Genomic DNA, 26,001 nt, shown 5'->3' with positions numbered 1-26,001 from the left:
CTTTCTTTGTGTTACAAACAAAAGCAAAACTGACCTGTAGACTTGAAAGACAATGATGACTCATTAAGACTTAAACTACACAGGGCAGTGAAACAAACCAGATGGAAAATTCTGAGTTAAATGTGTCATTTTCTTTGAATACAATTAAACTTTTTACTTGGACTGTTAAATCTGGTAAAAAAAAAAAAAAAAAAAAAAAAAGAGAGAGAGAGAGAGAGAGAGAGAGAGAGAGAGAGAGAGTTGGATATCATAATTAACACTAGGAGGAGCCATGTTGCTAAATCAAGGAGGAAGTGATCAGTATAGCCCTTCATACAGGTTATTACAATGTAACGACTACTGGCATTGTTTTCGCCTTGTGTTTGTTGTATGGAAACCCCTTTCTGATACGCTTTCTATTAATATGAATTAATAGATTGACATTTTGTAGAGTTTTTTTTCTCATATTTGTTTGTAAATAGTTTGAATGTCCCTTAAGGAGCCTGGAGAACTATTCTTTAAGACTTTTTAAAGGAATGACAAGAAATCAGCCTAAGAGCGTTCTGACTGTGTGGAAGAATAAAGGTGGTCATTCCAAATAGAGACTTTCAAGCTTGTTTGTACAGAATTGTTAGAATTTCCCTTATATGCCATATTTTCTTTTATGTAAGGTAGGATCAAGACTTTTTCCACAGTACTACACTTCATTACACCCGTGGTAAATTTACATATAACAAAAAGAAATTGAAAGAAAAAAGTCATTTTTCAAAATATATAATAAGATACGGTACATTTCTCTTTTTGTAATGAATGTAACCTACAAAATAATAGACTATATTTATCTTAATTATAGAGAAACACAAATGTAAAGTAGCAACAACTACAGACAATAAGAGCAGCCGACAACCACATAACAAAAATGTTAATACATGTTGTCTTAAACTCTGTCGAAAATAATACTTTATATATTATATATAACAAAAGAAAGAAAACATGTTTCAGGCTAATTTATGTGAGGTTGTAGGCTCACGGCCATAAGCGGTATAAAGATGTTTTATGCTATGTTGAGGGCACAGCTTAAGCTCTGCGCCACCTACTGGCTGAGACGCGTATGAGCGCCAAGCTGATGACGTGGATCGCTCAGTTGACCACCAGAGCAGCAGGATGGCCGACCAGAGTAGGCAAATAAAACTCGCTGCAGCTAAGAAAAAGGTAAAGTATTTTACAATCAACGCAGTTACATATCGCGGAAAGTGTAGTTCCCACTTTGTGTACACAAGTCTGTGTTAACTCTGTTTTCTTGTTTTTTCGTTATGTATGTTTTTTACGGGGCAAGGGTGTTGTCATTACACGTCGCCCGAGTACTGCACTGTCGCCTGTCCGACCTCCTCCGCTCCTCTCGCGGCTCTGTTGCGTAGGGGAGACCGATGTTTTATCGGGGCCTCTGGTGATAGCATTAACTTTCCCAGATTATGTAGACTATTTTTAGTTAGTAGAGACACGCATAGTATCCCACGCTGTTTATTTACTCGCAGATTAACTTGCACCACTTGCTTGGCCGCTTTACTTGACTTTCCAGCTGACATTTAAATGTAGTTAAAGCCTAACGTGCTAACCCAGGCAAGTTAACGTTAGCAAGCTAGCTAACTAGCTGATGAAAATATATGGCTACGTGTGAGTCTAAGGAATGTCGCACAGCAGCCAGCCAGCTTTTTATGTTATCTGCAGAATTTAATTTTATAAGAAAATGTCTAACAAACGGTAGTTTTAAAACAAAGCACTCATTGAGCTTGTAAGCTACCCCTGCAGCACAGTTAGCTGGATGGACTGACGGGGGTGTTTTGACAGCTGACACCCCTCTTCCCTGTCCTGCTGTGTGCTTTGGCTTGGTGTCTTTTTCGGCTAGTCAGAAAGATGGCCTTATCAGATTCGAGAAGTCACTCCTCAGCATTTCTTGCTGGCCCACAAGCTTCACGAATAAGTGGTCATGGTGACATGTCATTTTGCTGCTATTTAGCTTTACTGTTTAAAAAAACAAAAACAACAACCAGCAGTTCCCGTTAGACAGCTGTTAGAGCCCGCATAGAGCCTTCTGGCATGCTTTAACCGTCATATGCATATCATACGCAGGTTATCATTGTTTAGCACAACTTACTAACTTCATCCGTCTGAAGCCGGATCTTTCTGCTAGCTAACACAGTTAACAGGACTAACTGGAATAGGAGCACTGAATTCGTATTTTATTGCCTCATTCATTCAGCTTGATGCGACGCTCGAGGTGTTGAGTGTAATTTGTTTGAATTAATATGTATAGTTGGGGACAGTTGCAGAGTCCTGGTATTATATGTGTAAGACGTGACAAAATAAACATATATTAGTAGACATTGTTCATCTGCACACGTTTATGGGTTTCTTCTCCATTTCCTACTCAGCTGAAGGAATTTCAACAGAAGAGCTCCCCTGCTAGTGTAGGAGGAGAAAAAGGAGGTGGAGCCAAGAAGAAGAGAAAGGTGAAGGGATCCAGCCAACTTGATGCACCTTCACCAGACAGAAACTCTCCAGACAATGTAAGCGTAACAGTTTGCTTTATTGTTGTTGTTGTTGTCAAATGTCCTCTTTTTGTGCTTGATAGATGGTCATATGATGATTTGCTCTTTTAAGCTGAAGGGTGTTGTATTTGTGTGTTTGGCTGAAGAGCACATATTGCTTTTTGCCAATTATCAGATCAGGTGGCTGATTTTCCATCTAGTTGGCATTTGCTTTACTTACACCTGTCAAATACACACACAGGGCCAGCAGAGTAGAACTATTTAGACCTCTTTGCGGCGCTGATGACAGACATGTTTACCTAAGAAGAGTGTTGCACACGAGACAGTGTTTTTTAAGCCCCTGACCACAACTTTGGCTTTTACATATTGCAATATGTAGCATAAGGTAAGAATTTCAAGAACTAATATATAATTTTATGAGAAAGTATAAAGTAGTCCTTGTTCTGCTGCACAGATGAGCAGCATTCCAGCTAGAACCTGGAGCAATCTGAGCATGATGAACTGGCTGACTACTATCACCAGCTGCAGTCCAAGCTGCTGGAGTTGTAGCCAGTTTGGCTAGATAGGCAGCTGAATATATTCTGTTATTTGTCTCAAAACACTTACTATTTCCAATATCTTCAATACCACAATGTATATGCTGATTTTTAATAACGTATCCAAAAAAGCACTGGTGTAGCAACTTGCGTGCATATCAGAAACTCACTGTCCTCTACCCCTGTCAGTTTACACTTTATGTCATCTAATTGTTTCAGCATTCAGGTTCATCAGCTTTTTGTTATAGAACATTTAATGGGAATAATCAGAAAATTACACTGATTAAAAAATGATAGGTTTTCAAGTCTCCTCTCCCGAGAATCCCTCTGTGAATATCAGCCAGTTCTCTACTCTATGCTGCTGCTTTAGGTTTATCCTGTGCTTTAGTAGCACTCTTTATACCTGATAAATAATAATTAATTCCTGATCTTCAAAGCGGTGACTCATTGTTCAGCTGTTCATCCATCAGTCCATTTATTTCTTCTGTATATCTGAAGTTGAGCTGAGGTGGCTGCTGGGTATTCAAATTTCCTGTTTCCCTGGGATTTTTTTTTTCTGATTTTCATTACTCACTTGTTTTTCACCATATTTGTACTTCTTTGAGTAAAAAACATAATTAATGTGCTAACAAGACCATTGCTTTGATATTTGTTCTGGTGATTTTTAAAAAGTACTGGCACAAATTGTGTTCAGCAAGTAACGCAATCACATTCTTTGAGCTCACTTGACAGTAGGGCTGCCACGATTAGTCGACTAGTCACGATTACGTCGACTATCAAAATCGTCGGCGACTGATTTAATAGTCGACGCGTCGTTTGAAGCTTTGTAAGATCCTGAAAGACGCAGGAATAAGTAGTAGGATTTAAGAGTGTAATAACGGACTGAAACAGAAGATGGCAGCACTGCATGTACAAGGATGCCAGCTGCCGTTAAACCCCGAAGAAGAAGAAGAAGAAGAAGAAGCAGCCTCCCAGAATTCATAGCGCAGCCCAGCTCAGTTTCCAACAATGGCGGCAGCTAGTTAGTTTTAATATTACTCTTATTATTCTTTCTGGGTCACAAAATAAACGTTTAACATATTTTCAGGCGAGAATGTAGCTGTGTAAACCTCAAATATCTGCTCAGTTTATCAAGACACCACATATTTTCAAAAGCGCTCCGACGTTTTCGGAGACGTCTGTTGCCCACTAGCTCGATAGCTAGCCGGGGGCGAGGCTCACTAGAGCCGTGAGAACACCGGACTCCCGGCAAATCATTTTCAAACCCACCGCCGTCTTTCGCTACTCAGGTTAAACATATATAAGTCACTTAGATCACTTCAAAATGTTATTGTTTGGCTTTTTTTAGTATTTTATTTGTTCCTGAGTAAATCGGTTTGGCTGAGATTAAAGTTATAGTTTTTACACAGCTGAATAAACGTCAAGCAGACAGCTGATTATCAGAAGTGTGAGATGCTCAATATACTCCGGTGTCCTGTTATATTTTAGATAGCAAGGAGTTTATTAAACTGCACCGAAACAATCTGCAAATTTCATTAAAATTTAATAAACTATCATCTTGTCTTTAGTTAGCACATACCTTAAACACTTAAAGCTGTAAGCTAAAGATAGTTATATAAGAGCAGATGCTGCTGGTGCAATAAGCTGTACGTTTTACGTCCAATGGATGCATGATCTGATTAGTCGACTAATCGCAAAAATAATCGGTGACTAGTCGACTATCAAAATAATCGTTTGTGGCAGCCCTACTTGACAGTCTACCAAGTTTTGGATTTTTTTAAGAACATTTTATTTGGTATTTAATGTCATTTTGATTACTAATGTGGAACACCATCTTCTGCTGTGGCCTGTTTTCAAAGCTCTCTAATCAAATTAAAAGTACCCATGAGAATATGTGTAGTACTTTCAGACAGCAGTTGCGCATGTGACGAGAGTCTGCTCAACGACATTTGACCTGCATTTGGATACATTCGTGAGACAGCTGTCACACTGCTTCTCGCTATTAGCAGAAACTCCAGTCTGCAGCATGCTTTCATACACTTCACATATAAAACTGAGAGTTGCACTCAATACATCCAGTTGTTACCAGACAAAAGTTGCGTTTTGCTTTTGGTTTTCTATCCAAAAGCATGTTTCCTATCTTGACTGCCCTCACATGCAACTTTTCCATTTCTGTTACACCCTCTCTTTTTTTTTTTTTTCACCAGCCAGTCAGCTAAATCTTAAACTTCGTTATCAGTGCAGTTATTGCAGTCAGACTATTTCATTCTGCTACTACTACGTTTGAAAAAAATAAATGCTGTGCTTTCCCCAAGCTGTTATTGTAATTGTTATTTAGTTTAAATTACTTTTTTTTCTTGTTAGTTGTTGTGGTTTTTAACAGAATAAAAGAGTCTGTACAAGTCCAGTCCACATTTACTGCCCTCTTGCATACTTCTAGACCTCCTCCTTGTAGAAATGGCTTCCCTGTGCTTGTTTGTTTACCACTCTGTCACTTTCTGAATTTTTCTCTCCCTTTTCCAATCTCTTTCTCCTCCTTTTCCTGTAGTTTGACAGTTTTCTAAAAGCACTTAGTCAAAGCAATGGAATAGTCCTCCCTCATTATGGCAACTGTCAGGTGAGCTTCTGTCCCTGGCTTTTCTTTCTTTGTTTCCTCCTGATTGTTTTTAATCGTTCTCTGCACCCCTCTGTTGTTGATGTTTGGTGTTTAATATTTTACCCTGCTTCTCTATTCTTACCTTCCTTCTACTGCAATGTTTTCTTTATGTCATGTTGAGCTGGAAGCATGAAAAAGAATTGTCTATAAATTCCTGCCTGTTATTGGTTTTAAATATATATCAGTTTATCACAGCATTATTGGTGATCTTTAAATAATATTGCATTGCTTTGAATAAATAGCTTCCAGATTCTTGCTAGTTGCACATTTCTGATGTCAATATCCATGTGTGATCCTGGTGTGTGTGTGTGTGTGTGTCTTTATGTGGTAGATTATTGCTTGCACTGGATCAAAGCCACTGAAAACTGAAGCTTTATTTTGCCAAAACTGCATATAGCGTTAATATAAATAGAAATGCTGCAGATATTTCAGAGAGTCTACCATGGGTGGGATCAGTGGCAATGGGGCACCAGTACAGGAACTTCATTTTCAGTGGGACACCTTAATTACTGCTAGAAAGGTGTTTCTATTCATTTTTTTACAGTCTAATTTCTTCCTGTCAGCTTCTGTACTCATCTAGATGTAGAAATGATAAAGTTAACAGTAAAAGTTTGGATAGAACACTAGTCTGGTGATTTTTGTGCGTGTGTTGTGGTCTCTTTGCAGCTCAAACTGCTACTTCTCTGTACGTTTAAACCAGTGTGTGCATTTTTGTGTATGTGTCGCCTCAGACCTTCGCTGACGTGGAGGCCGTGAGGTCTTCAGCTCAGCTGCTGGAGGAGTCAAACAGCGAGCCTGATTACATCTCACCTTTGTCTAACCCCGCTAGCGCTAACACTGCTACTAACTCTGAGTCTGTCGATCACAACACTGACCTCCAGGTGTGTCTCTCCTATGTTTCTCTTTCCTTCTCAGTCTTGAAAAATATATTTTGTCCTGTCATTGTTGCACCACACTGGCCATAAAACTGCATTGTCATTCTAAGCATCAGTGTGAACAGCTCCTTTTTCATTTGCTGCATTTGTATTAATTTATACATGTTATAATAGGAACAACAGTTTCAGCACAGGCCATTTATGTGACTTTTTTATTATTATTATTTTTTTCTATTACACATATTCCTCTCTTTATCAAATGTGCTTACTGTCTCCCTTTTATCTATATTTGTCGCTTATGCTCTCTGTTTTCTGCTTTCAATTTTTGTCTCCCTGCAGGATTACCCTGATACCAACGGCAACGAGAATTCAATGGAGGAAAATAGGTGGGTTCTGTCATAGAATCGTGATTATATATCTATGTATCGGTAATTAAAGAGAAGGGTTTTGAAGGGGGACTGTTCTGAACTATGACATGTTTACAGTTTGGAGACAATAGATTATTTTCAAGGGCAGGCACTTGCTGTAACATCCATGTTCTGAAAGCTTGGTATCCCACACATCATTACATAAAATATATGTGTGTTTTGAACTCATGGATTATTATAATATATGTATCTTATAGAATGAATACAGCAAGCAACACTTTTTCCAGTATACCTTTTTTTTAATGTAGCCGTGTGCTAGCTTATAAAGTGAAATGGTTCATGTAAGCTACTGAGTGTTTGTTGATGTGTGTGTCCATGTCATCCTGCAGACCGCTGTCTTCCACAGAGAGCCTGCGACAGCTCTCGCAGCAACTGAACGGCCTGGTCTCTGAGGTACACACACTTCTTTCATACAGAGTTCGGCTTTTAACAATAACACACCACCACTACCACCACTGATGTGGCGTTTTAATCAGGGAGCGTTGCGTCTATTCTGGGTAGGAATGCACTGAAAGCATTTTCAGTTTCGCCAGTCATTCCCAGTGGTCTGAAGCACACTGACAGCATCAACTGGTGCACTAAAATAGTTTGATAGATCTTCTTTTAACTTTAATTTTGTTAGGTCAAACCACAAACATTGCTCTTTCTCAGGTTTCTAAGACCGTTTCCAGTGAATTCTTGTCATGTTATTACTAAAGTGCTGTTTCCCATTGTGGTGAAGTAGATGTCCTACTGTGGATGACGAATCAGTTTTTTATCTGCAGTTCATCCACTATATTAAACACGTTTAAAGTTTCTCCTATGAATGGCAACAGAAACGGTGCCACAGATTCCCTGACAATGCTTATTTACCTTAAAATATCTGATATTTTTCTGTGTGGGAAGCACATTAATGTCTGCCTCGATGTGTCTTTTAGTCATCTGCTGCATATGTGAATGGAGATGGCGCACCTCCTCTGAGTGAGCGAGAACTGGAGGTAAGAAGAAGAAACTTTTTTTTGTTGAGTTTTTGACATTTCAAGCCTGAATTACAAGTCACTTAACTCATACAGTAGTATCCAAAAGCCATGCAAGTGGAACAAATGAGTTTCCAAGATTAATGAAGGTATTCTAATATTACCCCCCCATTGTTTATATAACTGGTAAGTCATCTTTATGGTGAGGAGGATAGTAGAAGTTCAGATATCCAGCAATATTGTTGCAGAGACTTTGTATGAAGGAGCAGGTCTTACAGATGACACTTTAATAGGTTTGTATGAATGTTCCTCTCCTTCTCAACTGACTCCATTTATCAGTTTAATAGCCATCACATGTTTTATTTAATTATTTGATCCACTTCTCATTATTAGTAGAACATATGCACTACTTGTCATGGTGCTATTTTTGCCTCCATGTTAATAATTCACATTTAAATTTTCTCCTCCTCCTCCCCCCATGTGTTCCTTGTTTGACTTTTGCCACTGCACTTTATTCCTCTCTTTTGTTTTCTTTTTTTTTTTTTTTCCCTTTTCCTTTTCCCTTTCCTTACCCGGATGCATGTGTGCACGTGATAGAGTCGAAACCAGGAGCTGGCAGCCGCCCTGGAATCCAGCAACCTAACAAACTCTCAGCTCACTACCAAGCTAGACCAGCTGGTAAGAAGCTGTGTGTATGCATAATCATGTGCACATCTTTGTGTGATTGCAGTAACACTCGTCTCCCTCTGCCCCTAATCACTCTTATCAGTGCATGCATTTTAATGCATTCTTCATGTCATCTTGAGTAACCATAACCTTTAAAAAGAATTATGTTGGCATGGTTTTAGTGGTATTTATTTTTGTTTGTTTTTTTGTTTTTGTTAGCTTAACTAAAATTTCTTCAGAGAATTAACAACGGCAGCATGATTGATCCTTTCTGTGCACCTTTTGACCAGAGCAGTCATAACCTGATAGTAGATGCAGGATTGTATGGCGTTTTGAGTTTAGCAATATAACCAGAGCTCCAAGCTTTAAAACCACATGAAAGATTAACAAAACATTAATAACAGAATAGGTTTACTATTTTAGTGCTCGGTGCTATTATTGTCCTGTCTGGCATGAACATGAGGTCTGTGCCAGAATTTTGGTTATGTTTTATAGGCTAACACTGTGTAGCACTGCTGTGATGATTAAAAGTGTGTATATACAAGACTTTTCCCCAACTTAAATATATATCCTGTTGGTCTGGCAGACACAGCAATCTCAGGAGCTTACAGATCAGCTACAAAAGGTATTTTTGTTCTCCTGTTTTTACCTTCTATTTGTATCTGTGTAATTCTTTATTTTCTTTGTTATTGTAATGTTTTGCTCTTTGTTATTAATCAACTTTATTTTTTTCTTTCTTCAGGAGCGAAAAGAATTTGAACAGAGATTTTCAAAAGAGCAGGGCGCCATGCGGGAGCAATTACAGGTACATTCACTTACCCAAATGCATAAATTTAATTTGTCCTATGGAGCAACTTTATTTGTCACTTAATAGTGTCGTTGTATTACAGTGTGATGTGGCAGTCCATAATGTCAGAGTTGCACTTGTATAAAATGTTATCCAACAACATACACTGCCCTTTTTAACACTTCCTATATTGTTAACTAACTCTGACAAGAGTAAATAATCTACTGCAGCGGTCCCCAACCCCCGGGCCTCGGACCGGTACCGGTCCGTGAGTCGTTTGGTACCGGGCCGCGAGTAGAGGCTCAGGTGTGAAATGTATGGTTTTCAGCGTTATTTTGTTATCGTTTTTGTCGTTAACTCGGTTTTCCTGGGTCTTTTCACGTGTGTTATGAATAAATCTTCTTTTTTTCGGTACCGGTACTAGTTTTATTTTGTTGTATTTATCCGCGACACCTTAAAGGCCGGTCCGTGAAAATATTGTCGGGCATAAACCGGTCCGTGGCGCAAAAAAGGTTGGGGACCGCTGATCTACTGTGTGTAATTACTCTGAGAAATTAGAATTTTCTGTATGTTTCATTAATCAGGTCTTGTTAGTGAAGTCAGCTGACTTTATCTAGTCTTATATGAAGAATGGTGCTCTTTGTTCGTATGTCCTCTTCCAAGGTTCATATCCAGACCATTGGCATACTAGTAGCTGAGAAATCGGAGCTACAAACAGCACTACAATACACACAACAGGCTGCACGGCAGAAAACAGGTGTGTGTTTGGGGGGATGGGATTTTATTTTTTTAAAAATAATAAACTTGGCAATGGCTTATCGCTGCAGCAGTTAACGGTGTGTATGTGTGTGCCTCTTTCTCCTTGTATGTGTGTGTGCATGCATGTTAAGCTGAGGCAGAGGAGCTGAATAACCGTCTGCAATCAACAAAGCAGAGAGTGTCAGAACTTGAAAGAACTCTCTCTTCTGTCTCATTGCAGCAGAAACAGTTTGAAAAGGTAACAGCCAATCCAGCAATCACTTGCATATGAGTAATGCAAATGCAAATAAATGAACTTGTAAGAAGGCAGTGTTACCTAATTTAGCTGATCGCACGAATTGTCTGTGCGGTTGTTTTTAATAGGTTTCTATGATGTTTTTGTCTTGCTGAGTCTTTATTTTTTTTTATTTTTTGTCCTCAGCACAACAAAGAGCTTGAAAAGGAAAGAGACAATCTGAGATTGGAGGTGTTTAGACTAAAGTAAGTCATTTTATCGTGACTTGCCTGAGGACATTTTTTTATATGGTCTTTGTATTTTGAATGCTTTGATTCTTTGTAATGGAAGAGTTGGCTTGAACAGGTTTCCCAAGTCTTGTCTGGATATGGCGAGTTTAAAATAAACACTGAATTTGTTTGTTCATAGCAATTTGAGTGAGGAGTCGAAGCAGCAGAGCTCGGAGCTGTCAGAGCAGATAAAACTGAGTACACAGGAAAATGCCGCAATGAAGTTGGAGGTAGAAGATCTTCGCAAGAGGCTCGAGATAACTGACCTCATGTTACAGCAGGTGTGTTGAGTTCCAGGAAAACACCGTTCATTCACATATGAATTCATCTTTCTCCTTCCACATGCTGGAAGTAGTGGAACAACTCCAGAGTCAATGTCTAGGAGGCCAGTGTTTGAATATTGTATGGCCGACAGTAATTCTAGTTTTCCTACTAATTTCTTCCAGTGCTCAAGTCAGTCAGATCCTACCAGTGCCAGCCAGCAGGTTCAGTTACTGCTGGAAGAGAAGCAGCAGCTGGAGGCGCACAATCACCAGGTTTACATGGACCTTTGTCTTATCATTGGCTTCTGTGTTTGACTGCTGTCTGTGTTAATATTAAATATATTTTGTACCTATTCCATTACTGATTAAGTAATATAGAAAAGTTAAAAAAAGAAGACTTAATTATAATTTTTTTATTTACATTTGTGATGATGTAGCTTATGGAGTCCATTGCCCAGCTGAAGACAGAGAGGGATTGTTATGCAGTGCAGATCCAGGAAGAAGGTCGTGTGTGGAAGGACAAAACTGAACAACTGCTAACACAGGTACAGTAACATCAGCATGGCTTATGGTTTCACTATAGCTTTGAATAAAGAGCGAAAATGGTAGTGCTGCTTCTTTTGTGTGGGTTTTTTGTTTGTTTGTTTTTTGTATTTAAGCCTAATTAGTGGGTGTGTGCGTGTGTGTGTGCGTGTGTGCGTGTGCGTGTGTGTGTGTGCGTGTGTGTGTGTGTGTGTGTCAAGGTTTCTCTGGTGGCAGAAGAGAGGGATAGAAACATCAACCGGGTGCAAGAACTGGAGGCCAGCATTGCAGAGTTAAGAAATGCTGCAGGTGAGTAGTGCACACAGCCCTCATCTAGTGCCTCTTCCTTTTCCTCATTAGTTTTCATGTCTTCTTAATGTGGCAAAGATCAAGAAACACAAAAGTCAGAAGGAGAGCAGATGGGGCTGCAGTAAGTGATCTGCAGTTTCAGGATTAGCCCCATTGTGTGTTTATTGTCAGGTCTTCCTGCTTATAACCTTGTAAAATATTATTTTAATGTTTAGTTTAGCATATATGTTAAAAGCATATCAAATATAGCATTCAAAATACTGGCCATATGTGACACAGCTGCAGTATTTGTGTTTAGTAAAATTAGAAATCTTGATAAATGGTGTTTTTTCTCTTCTAGCGTTATTATCCCAGGAGAGAGAAGCTCAGCATGGCACAGAGCATCAGTCCTCAGGACCATCAGAAAATGAGGTGGCTTTGCAGGAGGCCCTTAATGCCCTACAACAAGAGAAAGATGCCATTACGTCACAGTATCAGGCACAGGTGTGCTTCACATTGTTTTCTCCAAACCCATTTTAATGGGTTAATGTGACTCATATATAGTTTCATATACACTTAAAAGGAGCACATATTGATTTTTCCCTTTCTGGATGTTTCAAAGAGAGTTGGTGCTTTCATTGCACCTCTTACATTTGAAGTGTGTTAATCATCCTCTGTAATACTTCCACAGCTGAGGGACAACGAGCAGCTGAGCCGTATGTGTGCAGAGCAGGAGTCGTGTCTGGGGGAGCTGGAGCGTCAGGTGGAGAGCCAAACCCAGGAGACTGAGGACCGCCGACGCATGCTAGAGGATGTTCAGTCAGACAAGGCCACTATTAGCCGTGCTCTCACCCAGAACCGAGCACTGAAGGACCAGCTGGCTGAGCTACAGAACGGTTTTGTCAAACTGGTGAGGCTGAAAATCTTACTATCTGTTTATTTTTAGAGGACACCCTTAGTTACCACTATAACTGCCTTATTTTTCCACCACAGTGCTCAGAATTCTACTTTTTCTGCTGGTCTTTAATTTCATAATTTCCTTTTTTCTCTTTGAATTTATGCTCTCATAATCTGTTTTGTTTTTTGTTTTTTTTTGTTTGAAACAGAGCTGTGTTTTGTTAGTAAGTATCTGATTGACCTCAGTGGTGCTTGACACGTCTGTCTTTAAACCGAAATTCCTGTTACTCCTTCATTCTAACAGACGAATGAGAACATGGAGTTGACTACAGCCATCCAATCAGAACAACATGTGAAAAAGGAGCTTGCACGCAGAATGGGTGAATTGCAAGAGGAGTTGCACAACGTCAAGGAGCAGGTGAGGTCACACACAGCACTCCCCTAAAGCAATCACAGATGAAAAGTCAGCTGAATATGCACTCACTTGCTGTTTGTCTTCATGCTTTGTCCTCTTCTATTTTCTTGCCTCCAGCTTGAGCTGAAATGTACAGAAGCTCAGGGTCTGATGGAGCAGAGGGATCAGGTAGCGGCACATCTCCAGCAGTACTGTGCTGGCTACCAGGCCCTGGTCTCAGAGAGGGAACAACTTCACCAACAGTATCTGCAGCAGAGTCAGCTAATGGACCGACTACAGCACGATGAAAGCAATGGCCGTGCACAGCTGGAGATGAGTCACAATCAGCTTAAACAAGCCCATGTATGTATATAAGACCTTTTTAATATATACATCTGTGACCAGTCTGTGTAGATGGTGTTGTGATTCTAGAATTCAGTACAATAATACATTACAATATAGAACATAAAGTATGTTCATATTCATCCTGTCAGCTGAACTGCAGTGGTAAATCTGTCAGGCCTGATAGTTCTGAGGGGGATTAGTGCAGCTTTGAGCTGTACTAATGATTATTGGGACACTTTGCAGCAGTTCGCTTGGCCATCGTGTTTAATGCTCCTTCTCGGGTTTCCTAACTTAATGGATTCAGCACTTAAGTTAGGCCCATTCTGTTGCCTCTGTACATGCCATTAGAGAGAATGTGGAGTGGAAAGGCAGAGCTGGTATTAGTGTTTTTATACTGCAGAAAATGCGTTTTGAAATGATTTCAGATTAAGGTATTTTTATGCATAGAAAAATTGATAATTTTGACATGACTGTTTTAATATGATCTAATCTATACTGGCCGTCTTCAAGGAAAACTGCAGTCTGTTTTTATTATTTATTTATGTTTTTATTGTATATTAATAGTTTTTCCTTAACACTCTCAAAAACACACTCTAATTGTTTTTCGTTACTGTTTCTTCCTGCAGGAGCATCTGGAACAGTTAGTCAGAGACAATGAGCAGCTGAAAGCTGAGGTGAAAGAGCTGCTCAACAGCTCTGCTCTTATGACATCACCCAGAGACCAAGGTAATCTCTGTTACTGACATGTTTGCACTTTCTGCCTTGTTTTCCTTCGGTGAGAGATTTCCTGCAATTTAAAAATAATTATCTCTAAAGTTATAATTGTATAGTGGCTTTATCCTGTCTCTTTTTAAATAACAGTGTCACAATTTCTTGATTTGAAGCAGATAATATGTTGTTACAGGAGAAACTGCAGTTTAAGGCTAATCTGTTCAAAATGAAGAAGTGCAGGGTTTTTTTTGTGTTCTAGCAACGAAAACGGAAAGCATTAAGTGCTGCTGCACCATGTGTTTCATTAGTGTGATAGGTTTTTAAGGAATTAAAAAACAGTTGTACATGTCATATCATTTTAGGAGATGGAGTGGAAAGCCAGTCCCTGCAAGAAAGTCCAACAAAGTCTTCCCCCATAGTTATTCCAGAGGATTTTGAGAGCCAGAAAGAGATGGTAAAGAGATGTTTCCAGCTCATGCAAATGTTCTGTTTTTCTTTCGTTTACAGTCTTTTTATTTTTTTAATATTACATCTTAGTCTAAAGTTCATATTTTTATGTCCAGTGCCATTCTATAGTGAATTATATGGTTTAATTTTATGGCATGAAACAAAAGTATGACCTTACCCTCATTTCTATTTCGTGTTGCCTTGCAGGAGGATTTTATTCGTGGAGCTCTGGCTCAGCTGGAGGCAGAGAGGGACGAGGCCAGAAGGCAACTGGAGGAGGAGCGCAGGCTTCACATAGCAGCCCGGCATCAGGCCAGCGTCACCCTCAGTCTGGAGCAGCAGCGCCACAGCCAAACACCTGTTAATGACCACGAGCACGGTCACAGTCACGGTCAACACAGTCACTGTGAACACAGCCATGAGCATTCAGGTCAGAAGCATTTGTGTTTGTGCAATTTTGCAGATCTTTCTACAACTAAAAGACTTAAATTCTCTGGAGAGTAACAAGTGTGTGTGCCAGTTTACTCTTTTACTCTTGTTTATTTTCGTGCCATGTAAACAATTTTTTCCCCCCTTTCTGTTATTGCTTGAACAGAAGGAGGAGTGCCGGTGGAAGTTCATCAGGCCCTGCAAGCTGCAATGGAGAAGCTGCAGCAGCGTTTCACATCCCTAATGCAAGAGAAAGCAGACCTGAAGGAGAGGGTGGAGGAACTGGAGCACCGCTGCATCCAGCTGTCTGGAGAGACTGACACTATAGGTGAGTGTTTTATAGGTTGTTGTTCTTAGTCCTGTTTCATATGTAATCATTTGGTCCTCATATTCATTTCTGTTACGTGTATTTTTCCAGGCGAGTATATCGCTCTGTACCAGAGTCAGCGGGCTATTATGAAACAGAAGCATCAAGAGAAAGAGCAATACATCAGCATGCTGGCCCAAGACAAGGAGGAGATGAAGGTACTGATGTCTTTTAATGCAGAAGGAATGTCACAGTAATATCTTTTATGCAATATTAATGAAAACAAAAGACATGACGAAATATGCAGGTGCCTAAGTTTTTGAAGATTGTTTGCACAGACAAAAGTCTTTCTTCCTAAGAACACTTTTCTCTCTCACATCTTCAAGTTTTACCTGGTCATCGCTAAAAAAGTGTGCCATACTTAACATGATTGTTGTCCTTTGTGTCCACTATTTATCCCTTCTGCCCAATAGGCAAAGCTGGCTGAGCTGCAGGATCTTGTGATGAGGCTGGTAGCTGAGAGGAATGATTGGTACAACCGCTACACTGGAGCTGTAGCCAGCATGGGCACAGTAAACCCTGACCTGCTTCCTGTTGGACAGGAACACACTCACCCAGACCACCAAGCACACACGCACACAGAGCTTGATGCGGCCACTGGAGCAGGTAAGCAAAACCAGTTGTGCTAATCATGATTGTTTTACAGCAGGTGGATTTTAAAGACCAAATATAAACATACCCACACTTCCACACAACCCCACAGGTAGGTGAGTTTGATCCTGTCTATTGTGTTAGGATATTTGTGTGTACAGTGAAGCTTATTTTAAACTCATAGTCCTGGAAGACTTTATCCACTGATGTGTGAGTCTGAAAGGCAGAAAGAGTGGTCCTTTAGCGCTTCAACTGTTCTGCCTCTTTTTTCAAAATATATTTTAATTCATATTTCCAATAACATCACTGTTCTGTACCTTTTTTTTCTCTGCTGCATAAGCTATGGAGGACATCCCTCTGTCAGAACCTGCCGCCGGTCTGGAAGCTTCCTCATCCCAGATGCTGTTGACTGGATCTGGCCAGACTGACTCCAAGCCCCTGGTGCCTAAAGAGGACGCCACAGCCCAGCAAATCATGCAGCTGCTTCAGGAGATCCAGAACCCTCAAGGAGCTCAAAGATCACCCCCTTTTCTGGGAGAAAACCCCTGCATCCCCTTCTTTTACCGGCCTGACGAACAGGACGAAGTAAAGATCCTGGTGGTGTGAGATGTGGGTGTGACTGCGTAGGTGTGTGTGTGTGTAAACATGAGAAATGTTGGACTTGTGTTGAAGTGTGGGAAATATTAAATCCTACAGTTTACCACGTCTGTAGCTTACTGATGATCTTCTCAAACACTTCATAATATTGGAAACCTTACGTGACTGGTCGAAGATGCACGAATGTTGTTGACCCAGTTACATTAAAACACCCGCCCCCGTTCCGCGTGTCAGCACTACTGTGTGTGAGGCTTAATTGAGAGGATTTTGCATTTGCTGTTTGTTTTTATGTTCTTGTTTGTCCCTGATGCTTTTCCCAGCGAGGAAGTGGTCAGTATTCCTAAATGCAATCTGATTTTTTTTTTTCCACCTCAGTTTTGAATTCCCATCTCACACATATGTGCAATAAATGGGGCCGTATATCTTGTCCCCTCGCTGATAGAGTACTGAAAGAGCTGTCAAGTATTAACAGCCTGTTTGTGTGCAACTTTATTCAAGTGCAAATGTCAGTTTAAATCCACTGTACACATGCCAAAAAACAAAACAAAAAGAGAGAGAGAGAGCATCACATTTGAATGTAATAACCTCAATATTAACTTGTATGTGTGTTTAATGTGAAGTGAGGAGAGGGGATGCAGAAAGAGCATATCAGGTTGGGTAACTAATGAGTGTGGAGTGAGATGTAAGGTGAAGTTAAGTGAGTGGAAGGGGTTTAGTGCACATAAAAGCTTTTAAACTGTAGGTGGTGTTCAGTTTTGAAGTCAAGAGCTCGCTACGTTACATAATTCAGGAAGATGGATGTTGCTGATTGGTACTGTTCTTTTTCCTCCAGACACTGAAAATAAGTCATGTTTGTACATTGTAAAATGTTAGTATTTGTGATTTTTTTTTTTTCTTCTTATGTTTTGTCCTGTTAGACTGAAAAGGCATCACCTTTATAGGGCATAGATGGAGCTTAGAGACCCATGAAGTTAAGCAGTTACTCAGTTATAAAGCCAGTGAAGTCATCTTCTCCTAACAGTCGTGTGGATAAAGTAAATGTAAACATAAATATTAGTGGTTGGGGTGCTGTGCTGCTGCTGACTGCTTTTCACATTATTTCATCTTTGCAGTTATTGCAATTTTTGGGGAAGTTGCTTATAGTTTAATTTCTATACCTGCAGCTACACATCATCTTTTTTCCTCAAATCAGGTAATCTGGTGCTCTGGGGTATTTGGCTGACCTCATCACAGACTCGGTCACTCGTCTCATTTCATCTTATCCCTAACCACGCCTTTGCTGTCTCGGGGTCTTTAAGTTTCCAAACAAATCGACACTAAAAACACGAGCCTGTTCTTCTCTGTTACATTTACGTGTAGTTCTACGAATTGATGCACATCAATTCGTAGAACTACAATCAATGACGAATTGATGCACATCTTTAACAACTGGACTGTGTGAGCATGCGTATGTGGAGGCTGTACATGTGAAATCCAAACTGTTTTCCTCCTCAGCCAAAATTGCGTCTGTTGTGCTTTGTTTGGTTTGTTTTGGGGTTTTTTTTGTGGGGGTTGTTTTGTTTTTGTTTTGTTTTTTTGGTTGTTTTTGTAGAGTTCTATCAGATTATATAAGTATGATTGCACTAAAACTGTACATAGCTTCTCGTTTATCCCACCTCTGCTCCGGCTGCTGCTCGGACAGATGTGTTTCTAACATGGCTTCTTTGAAGAGAGAGGATCCTATGAAGCTTCATGCCGCACGCTGAGGATTCTGCTAAATTGAGTGTTGATGGAGGTGTGATGAGACACAGTCTAGCCAGATTAAACGAATGAGATAGTAAATTATTTCTGCAGGTAAGGGACCATTTAGATTTTGAGAAAAGAAATTCCTCTTTTTAAAAATTAGGAATAAAGTAGGACTGATTTGTTATAGCTGGTAGTTGTATTGGCTACAAAACACTTGAATAAATCTCCTTTGGGCATTAAAAGTCAAGACATTGGGGAAAACTCCCAACATCAGGGCTGAAATTCAAGTTTCTCTGTCTAGCTTTAAGAGAGATTGGAGACTATATTGATTGAATTGTGAAATTGCATCCCTTTATAATTAATAATTCAAATTACCACAGCTGATTTTTTTTCCCTTTCTTTCACTTAGACCAAATTTAGGCAACTTCTGTTTTTTGTGTGTCTTTTTTACTTTTAATGCGCAAGATAAGGGGTCACTGCAAGGTCATATCCAAAAAATGAATTCATTGAGACTACTTTTGCAAAAGTTTTTACACATACATGTTTGTCTCTGAATTTTGAGATCTTCTTTCTTGTGCTTTAAAGGGCATGTTCATTAAATTATTAGTCGCGCACTTGATTTATTGGGCAAATTTATTGGGCAGAAAGCAGTTTGGTATTTTAGGTATATTATACAACGTCAGATGGGACTGTGTCGTAGTTGTATGTACTCAGTGTTGGTTTCTTTACAGAGAAAGTAAACAGCACCTTCCCTAAACCTCTGCACTTTGCCATAAAAAGGTGTTTTTGAGTAAAATTACTCCCTCATTCTTCCCTGCTTCTTAGCAATCAGTCCCTTTTTTTTTCTTTTCTTTTTTCTTTTAGCAAAGGGTAAGACCAAGAGATAAATCTACATCAGGTGTTTGGGGATTTTCTGGGGCTTGTAAAATAATAACAGCTGTGTGGATTTCTGAGGTTTTCTAATTCCCTTTCAAATGCCTGATTGAAACATGGCAATGAGGAAGTATTTCTTGTCTCTACTGTATAAGAGGTGGTGTATATACTGTACCTGTGTAACATATTGTATATTCATTATGCCTGGTGTATGGGGGGGAAGCTGCTCTGCAGTATTTACTGGCAGCTTGTATTGTATGCGTGCTAGTCCAGAGTCGGGGGTTTGGGGGGTCACTGACTGGCTGTGATTCAGTGCAAAGATTGACAAAGAGAAAATATTTTATTTATTTGAAAAATAAGTTAGCATCTCAACTAATCAGTTTTAATGTAAATTCGAAGTGACTGTAGGATGAAAATGAAGGATCATTGAGAGAACTGATTTGTATGAGTGCTGCTTCTGACAGAATCCTTCTGATTTTTTTTCCCTTGAGTAATATTTCTCCCCTTCTCCTGAATAAAGCTGATTGAAAAACGGTTTGTCTTGATTTTTTTTTCTTTTCTTTTCTTTTCTTTTCTTTTCTTTTCTTTTCTTTTTTTTTTTTTTTTAAGAAAACTCAACTTACAGAACCTACAACCTGCTGCCATCATAATAGGATAAGTATCATCATCACTAATAACAGCTACTGTTTCTCTGTGCTTTTATGATTCTGTTGAGCCTTCAACCACAATACCAGGACCCTATCGGTGAAACCGCTAAATTGGCTTCTTATGGAAGTTTGTTTCTGCCACTGGAAAAAATGTCATATTTTGAAATTTCGACAGCATGAAAATCGATGTCAGACAAAGTTAATTGAATGTACTCGAGGCCGGCACATACATCTAGAAGCATATATGATATCTCTAACCTATAATAAACGCTTTTAGTAATGAAGTAATGAAGTAATGATTAATACGTGAATGTCTTCAGCCTGACTCAGTCTTAATGGATGTCTGGGTTCAGCTTCTATGGAAAGACTGCTGTTTAGATGAACAGAGCTGCAGTAGGGTGGGAACTAAACACATGACTATACACTTCATAAAAATATTCTCATTTGGATTCTTTCGATCTCTAAAAGGTTAGAAATGAAGAAGGAACTGATCTTATGTGAGGTCCTATGTGGATTGTGTCTGGATGGAGGCTGCAGGCTGCACTATAGTGACGTCTGGTGGTGGTGCTTGAATTGGACATATAGACATACAATTAATAACATGCACTGAAAACAGCAGTCGCGACGGGATGGGGAATATCCCCTGAGCAACTATTGCTTATGTCTCCTTCCTCTGCTTTTACTACAGTAGATGCTTGATGTCTGAACATTGAGTAGATACCCACTTTATGAAGTTTTGATCTGGTTTAACCAAAATAATAGACAACAACGAATGCACATCTTACTGGTGTTTTTCAGCTAAAATATCATTTCACATGAAACTCACACTGATGTCATCAAGCTCATCCTGCACTTTACAAAGAATCTGTCCCTCACTCACTTTTATCTCCTCTCTTTCCCCTGATCTCTTGATGGGACAACGATCAGAGCAGATGGTTGTCCCTCTCTGCTGGAGGTTTCTTCCTGTCAAAAGGGAGTTCTTTCTTCCCACTGTTGCCAAGTTCTCACTCATCAGGGACTATCTGATTCTCTCTACTACATAGGGTTATTATATAAAGCATCTTATAAGAACTGTGGCTGTGAACTGGCATTATACACATCCATCAGCTCTCTTAACTGCTTATCTATTTCAGTGCTGGATCCTATCCTAGTTGATTTTACCGTTTCTTGAAATAAACACATTCTATAAAATAAATAAATAAATGCAAACTGATCAAAAGAATGTGATGATTTCAAACGGGTAAAAAGACCCAAATGCAGACTTCAGAATTGAAAGACAGTTTAATAAAAAGGTTTACAGTTTCGTACCAATTTAACTGCAAGGCTGGAGGAGTGGGTAGGCAGGTTACAAAGTTAAAAGTCCAAATCCCATTTGGTCCAAAAGAAGGAGTTCCAGACAGGTTACAGGCATCAAAATAGCAGAAAAGAAATTTCCCTATTCAACTAAATAAACTTCTTAAACCTAAAACAAGGCTGTAAGGAGGCTGAATGGTGGGCTTTTCATTTGCTTCCACGGTTAGTGGTATCCCAGAGCCTCCTTTTCTTTTAGATGAATAAGGAAAATCCTTGAGAGTGAGGATGAATATGAGATACACACAAAGAAACTGAACCCTAATTTAAGGAGTAGAATGTCTTTAAGTACTGTGCTAGCCGAGAAGGTGAAGACAAGCCCATGCAGCCCATGACCCATGATGGGAGGAACACCAGGCTGCAGAGCCTGCTGACAGAAGAGCATGACGGGTCCTTCACACATACCTCTATGTTTCTGTGTCACAGCAGGCTTTGATCAGGCCATTGCCCCTCAGTCTCCAGAGTTTGCATCCTCCATATGCCTCTGGTTTGACCACATCTTCAGCATCCCTCTGTACGCAACCTTCACGCCCCTTTTAAAATGGACTGTATTTTATCACTTGAAGCAGGAACTTTTCCACTTAACTGCAACCTATTTGTGAAAGCCCATATGTGACGATTGGTTTATGTGTGTGTGTTTTTATTTTATTTACAGTGTGTCTGAAATCTTTGTCATGCTGAAAAATGAAGCCTTTGCTAATCAGATGCTTTTCAGATGGCAATGCATGCTGGAGCAAAATCTGACAACACTTTTCCTTGTTAATTGTATACGTTTAGACTAGATTCACAACGCAGCTGGCTGAAATACAGCCCCAAATCATGACAGAGCTTCCACCATGTTTTACAGATGACCATAGACACCCACTGTTGTACCCTTTTCCATATGTATTGATGATTTGAACCAAAAACTTCATATTTAGATTCATGACTCCATTAGACCTGTTAACCCTGATTTTCAGTCCGTTTCTTGTGTAACTTGGAATCCCTCAGCTTTTTCTCCCTGCCTCCCATCCTTAAGGATGGCTTCTAGACAGCCACCTTTCCACTGAGACCATTTCTGATGAGGCTTCAGTGAACAGAAATTGGTTTAACTGAAGGGCCATAGGCATCTCTCAGGTCTTTGCTAGATTTGTTTTCTGGTTTCTTAATGACATGAGTTTCAAATACTGTTCATCTTCTGTAGGTAGTTTGTAAACTTGCGACACTTTTTGTTTCATTTGTCCTGTTTCCTCAGATGAAATATGCCAAGTTTACAGCTAACACATGTAAAGATATTATTTTACGCCTATTGGACTGTTATCTTTGGAATTTTTTGTAGATTAACCTAAAGAAATTGAAACGAATTATGTGTTTTTGTGCCAAGTACCAAAAGATAGAAAAGAGGGAAAAATAAGAAATTATGAAAGACCTTTGGAACAGTCTGTAGAAGTGACACTTAGTTATTTTTTTTGAAAGGTCTGAAAAGGCTTTTGAAGATGTATGTGTAAATGATGGGGTTGAGTAAGGGGTTGGAATAATCCAGCCAGGTTTTTGAATATGCCTATAAGGATATTTTACTTTGTGTCCACATTCGTCTGGTGGTTTCATTATTAGCTGCTATGGAGTTCCTGTATAGTTGTGTTACCACCAGTATGTACCAGCATTTGAAAAAAAGGACACAAAGACATACTTCCCTGATTACACACTGAAGTTTTTAATGTCTTGACAGAGCACAGCAGTCCTGCAGGTTAAAGTCACCTTTCCATCCACATCAGTCTAAACAAGACGCAAGACCTGATCGCTGCAGGACTTTCACACATTCAGCCCGCCCCTCGCTGCTATTCTACACACAGAAGGACAAGAAAAGCAAAAGCCCTCTGCTGCAAGCCAAAGTATTCAACAGCCTGCAGTTGCCCATATACATCATTGTATTATATATTTTTTGTAGTTTTTAAAACATTACTTCCTTATACATATACTCATTTTGTCATAATTTAAATATTCAGCGGTTTCATACACTAAATTCCCTAGATAGTGAAAGTTCAATAAGATGCATCACAGATATACAGAATAACACAATAAGATATGTCCATAATAAACTATTTACCATTAAATAAGAAGAAGAATATGCTTAGTTGTGTTTACTTTGCAGTCGTGGAGTACCAGATGCACAAGGGATGAATAGTAGATTATTGTTTGTGGCTGGTGGGTTGTTTTTTGCTTGGGTTCAAAAATACAATACACCACATCACGCTGACAGTGGAGGTCAGTGGTAGAAAAGGTGGTGGGTTCGCACGGGTCACAGGTTCTCACACGTGTAAAATGACAGGGTGAAAGAGAAGGAGCTTTTTCAATTAATGCCAGTTTTATGCATAGACTGTGGCTGTTTTTGAGTGTTCTCACTCACCCCCGTGACCACTGGAAAAAAGACAAAACCAAACAAAAAAAAGGGGGAAAGGGGGGAAAAGAGAAGAAATGGCAAATCATCAACTGACTTAAAATTCTGAATGTTTTCACACGGCAAATATTCCTGTTTTCCCCGTCTGAATAAAAAGGATATGTAAAGAGCTATCTAGCTAACAGTCACAGAGCTTCAACCCAGGCCAAAGACTCCCTTCCTCTCAGGCTGGAGTCTTGCGTGTCCTGCAGTTGTCTGAAGCTGCACATTTGCTTAAAGATAATGCAGTAACAACATTTGTGTGAAGCAGAGGGCAAGAAAGACACGGGAGAGGCATCTTTTTTTTTTTTCCTTTTACGTCAGTTGTTGCATAGGTCGTGTGGAAGCACAGACAACAGCAGTTTTAAATCGCAGGTGGATTTAACAGTGACACTGAGGGCCTCCTGAGGCTACAATGGGTAGTTCCTCCCGTCCTGCAAGGCTGAAATGAAGAGGAGGAGGAAAAATGGACGAAGAGCAGCAGCGTCTTATCTGAGGGTGAAGAATTTGCAGGCGATCCTTTACTTCTGTTATTCATTCAAGCCTTCCTCTCCTCGTGTGAGTGAGTGAGTGATGGGTGGATGGATAAATGCGAGATGAACGTAAGAAGGAGAAGAGGTAACAGGGAGAATGTTTCCTTCTAAGAGTCGAATGGTGGCAGCGGGCTCTCGGGACGAGAGGGCCCGCCCTTGTTTGACCGGCTGTTTAGGTGATAGGAAGGAAGAGAGAAAATAAAAAGACGATCTTATTTGCCAGGATGAAGAGATTAAAGATAACAAGAGAAAGCCTAAAATCGTAATGGTGAGGAGGCACCAGAGAAATGACGATGTTCACCTCCAGGGTGAGGGGGATATTATTGCTTTGCCACCAGTTAGTAATGTGTAGCCACGGGTTATTCCGGCATAGGAATTGTGTAATTAAGATGTGGCCATGAGATATCATCTGGTAAGATTACATTTTTGAATGATGAATCGCCTGACAACCAGATGAATATTAAAAATCGTCAAGGAAATAAAATCCAGCTGTTCTTTTAAACTATGCATGATGGTTAACAGATTACCCACACCGAGGCCAAACATTAACAACTAGTGGCTGTTTAGTTAGCAATAATATTTTACAGCCACGTGAGAAACAGGTCAACTTTTACAACAATGCTAATGAATGGTAATGAAAACCATGATTTGCAGGGTGTGAGACAGACCTCCTCTTTCACGGTTTGTTCTTTATAGTTTAGCTCACAAGCGGACTTGATTAAAGTCAGTCGCCTTCACACACGAATATGGAAAACTGCCATAACGCATTAACTCAAAATCTGAATAGTGCAGTGAGAAGACACCAGAGTTACAAAAAAGTCCAGCTTGCATCACCTCCCTTATGAAATACTTTATCCATCGTCACTTCTGTTGATTGAAACATTTTCTGCCTCTTACTTTAACTCCGAGGCTGAAATGCTGCAGAGGAACTAAAGCATTTACTCTCTCCACAACACCAGTATTTACAGAGGCAAAGTATCCATCAAATTACCATGAAGTATGTGGCAAGTTCTTGGTATTAGTGGATGTTTAAGTGAACTGAAGAATTTGTGCCATTTTATCTGAAACTTCTGCCAGCAAAAAATTCAAAATTTCTGCTTTATCCCTAAAATTTCATTATTTTTTTTGAAGGGAAGGATTCCTTAAAAAAGGAAGAAAATAAATAAACATGAAATAAAAGAACAATTGATGAATGAGAGAATAATAAGAGAGAATACTTATTAGAAATACTCAGGCATAGCTTCATGCTAAATGTCTACCCTTTTAGTTTAAAAGCAGGAAAAATGTTTCCGTGTTTAAGTGTTTGCACGTGTTTACTAGACTGTATACTGCGTGCGTGCACACGCTAACTGATTTGCTTCATCAGTCTTTACATAGTTTGAGTTCTCAGGGCGCAGCATGTTTGTAAGTCATGCAAGTGTGATTCAAGTATTCTGCGTCACTGTATGAGGGAGAGAGGTGGAGGTGAGGAGGAGGGAAAGAAGAGGAAGCGAGGGAGAAGCAGGAGCTGGGAACCAGCGCAGGTCAGACGAGGCAGAAAACGACAGGAGGGTGGCGCTGTTGTCTGTGGCCTCTCATCCAGGGGAGGATTAAACGGAGGAGGAGGGGAAGGACGGAGGAGCCAGGGAGTCTAGTGGGTTGGAGATGGCGGGGGTCTCCGACTGCCGTGGACACACAAGCACAAAGGAGAGACTGGATTAGTGCCGTTGCTCCCTGTTGACAGGTTTACAGCCCCCATGTGTACATTCATGCACAAACACACAGAAATACTGTATCTTCAAGTAACACATGGAGGCAGTCCAAAAATACAACCAACGTGACAAAGATTTGAAGCTCAGTTAAGTGAAGGCGGTGTTCCTGCACATCCAGCTGCTGTTTATCTACAGTAACGTGCAGTTTGTTCAGTTGTAG

General features: G+C 39.8%; 2 protein-coding genes across 15 annotated transcripts in view; one reads left to right on the top strand and one right to left on the bottom strand.

Annotated features, from left to right (window-relative positions):
* Positions 1–1,085: 1,085 nt before the first annotated feature.
* golga2 (golgin A2) lies at positions 1,086–19,678 on the top strand. 5 transcript variants are annotated; one of them, XM_084935312.1, is made up of 28 exons: positions 1,086–1,191; positions 2,412–2,546; positions 5,613–5,681; positions 6,452–6,601; positions 6,935–6,981; positions 7,353–7,416; positions 7,941–8,000; positions 8,577–8,657; positions 9,232–9,270; positions 9,388–9,450; positions 10,096–10,189; positions 10,323–10,429; positions 10,613–10,671; positions 10,835–10,976; positions 11,142–11,231; positions 11,396–11,503; positions 11,702–11,789; positions 12,130–12,272; positions 12,460–12,678; positions 12,970–13,083; positions 13,198–13,422; positions 14,031–14,130; positions 14,478–14,569; positions 14,770–14,992; positions 15,158–15,319; positions 15,410–15,516; positions 15,772–15,964; positions 16,290–19,678. In XM_084935312.1, the coding sequence occupies exons 1-28, from the start codon at positions 1,144–1,146 to the stop codon at positions 16,553–16,555; spliced, it is 3,288 nt and encodes a 1,095-aa protein (XP_084791438.1). In that variant the 5' UTR covers positions 1,086–1,143; the 3' UTR covers positions 16,556–19,678. The 5 variants fall into 5 exon arrangements, with proteins under 5 accessions (XP_084791438.1, XP_084791439.1, XP_084791441.1 ...); XM_084935313.1 differs by lacking the exon at positions 5,613–5,681; XM_084935315.1 differs by lacking the exon at positions 6,452–6,601.
* Positions 19,679–22,810: 3,132 nt separating this feature from the next.
* dnm1a (dynamin 1a) overlaps positions 22,811–26,001 on the bottom strand; it is a 50,628-nt gene continuing 47,437 nt past the window's right edge. For all 10 annotated transcript variants that reach the window (XM_084935301.1, XM_084935308.1, XM_084935302.1 and 7 more), the window contains one exon: positions 22,811–25,751. In XM_084935301.1, the coding sequence (XP_084791427.1) occupies positions 25,721–25,751 (31 nt within the window). In that variant the 3' untranslated portion in view covers positions 22,811–25,720. The remainder of the gene's footprint in view (positions 25,752–26,001) is intronic.

The sequence above is a fragment of the Perissodus microlepis genome, chromosome 7 (assembly GCF_051167445.1).
Source record: "Perissodus microlepis isolate ML-2025 ecotype Zambia chromosome 7, ASM5116744v1, whole genome shotgun sequence".
Lineage (NCBI taxonomy): Eukaryota > Metazoa > Chordata > Actinopteri > Cichliformes > Cichlidae > Perissodus > Perissodus microlepis.
Note: the sequence above shows the minus strand (reverse complement) of the source record. Positions and strands in the feature narration are given on the sequence as shown.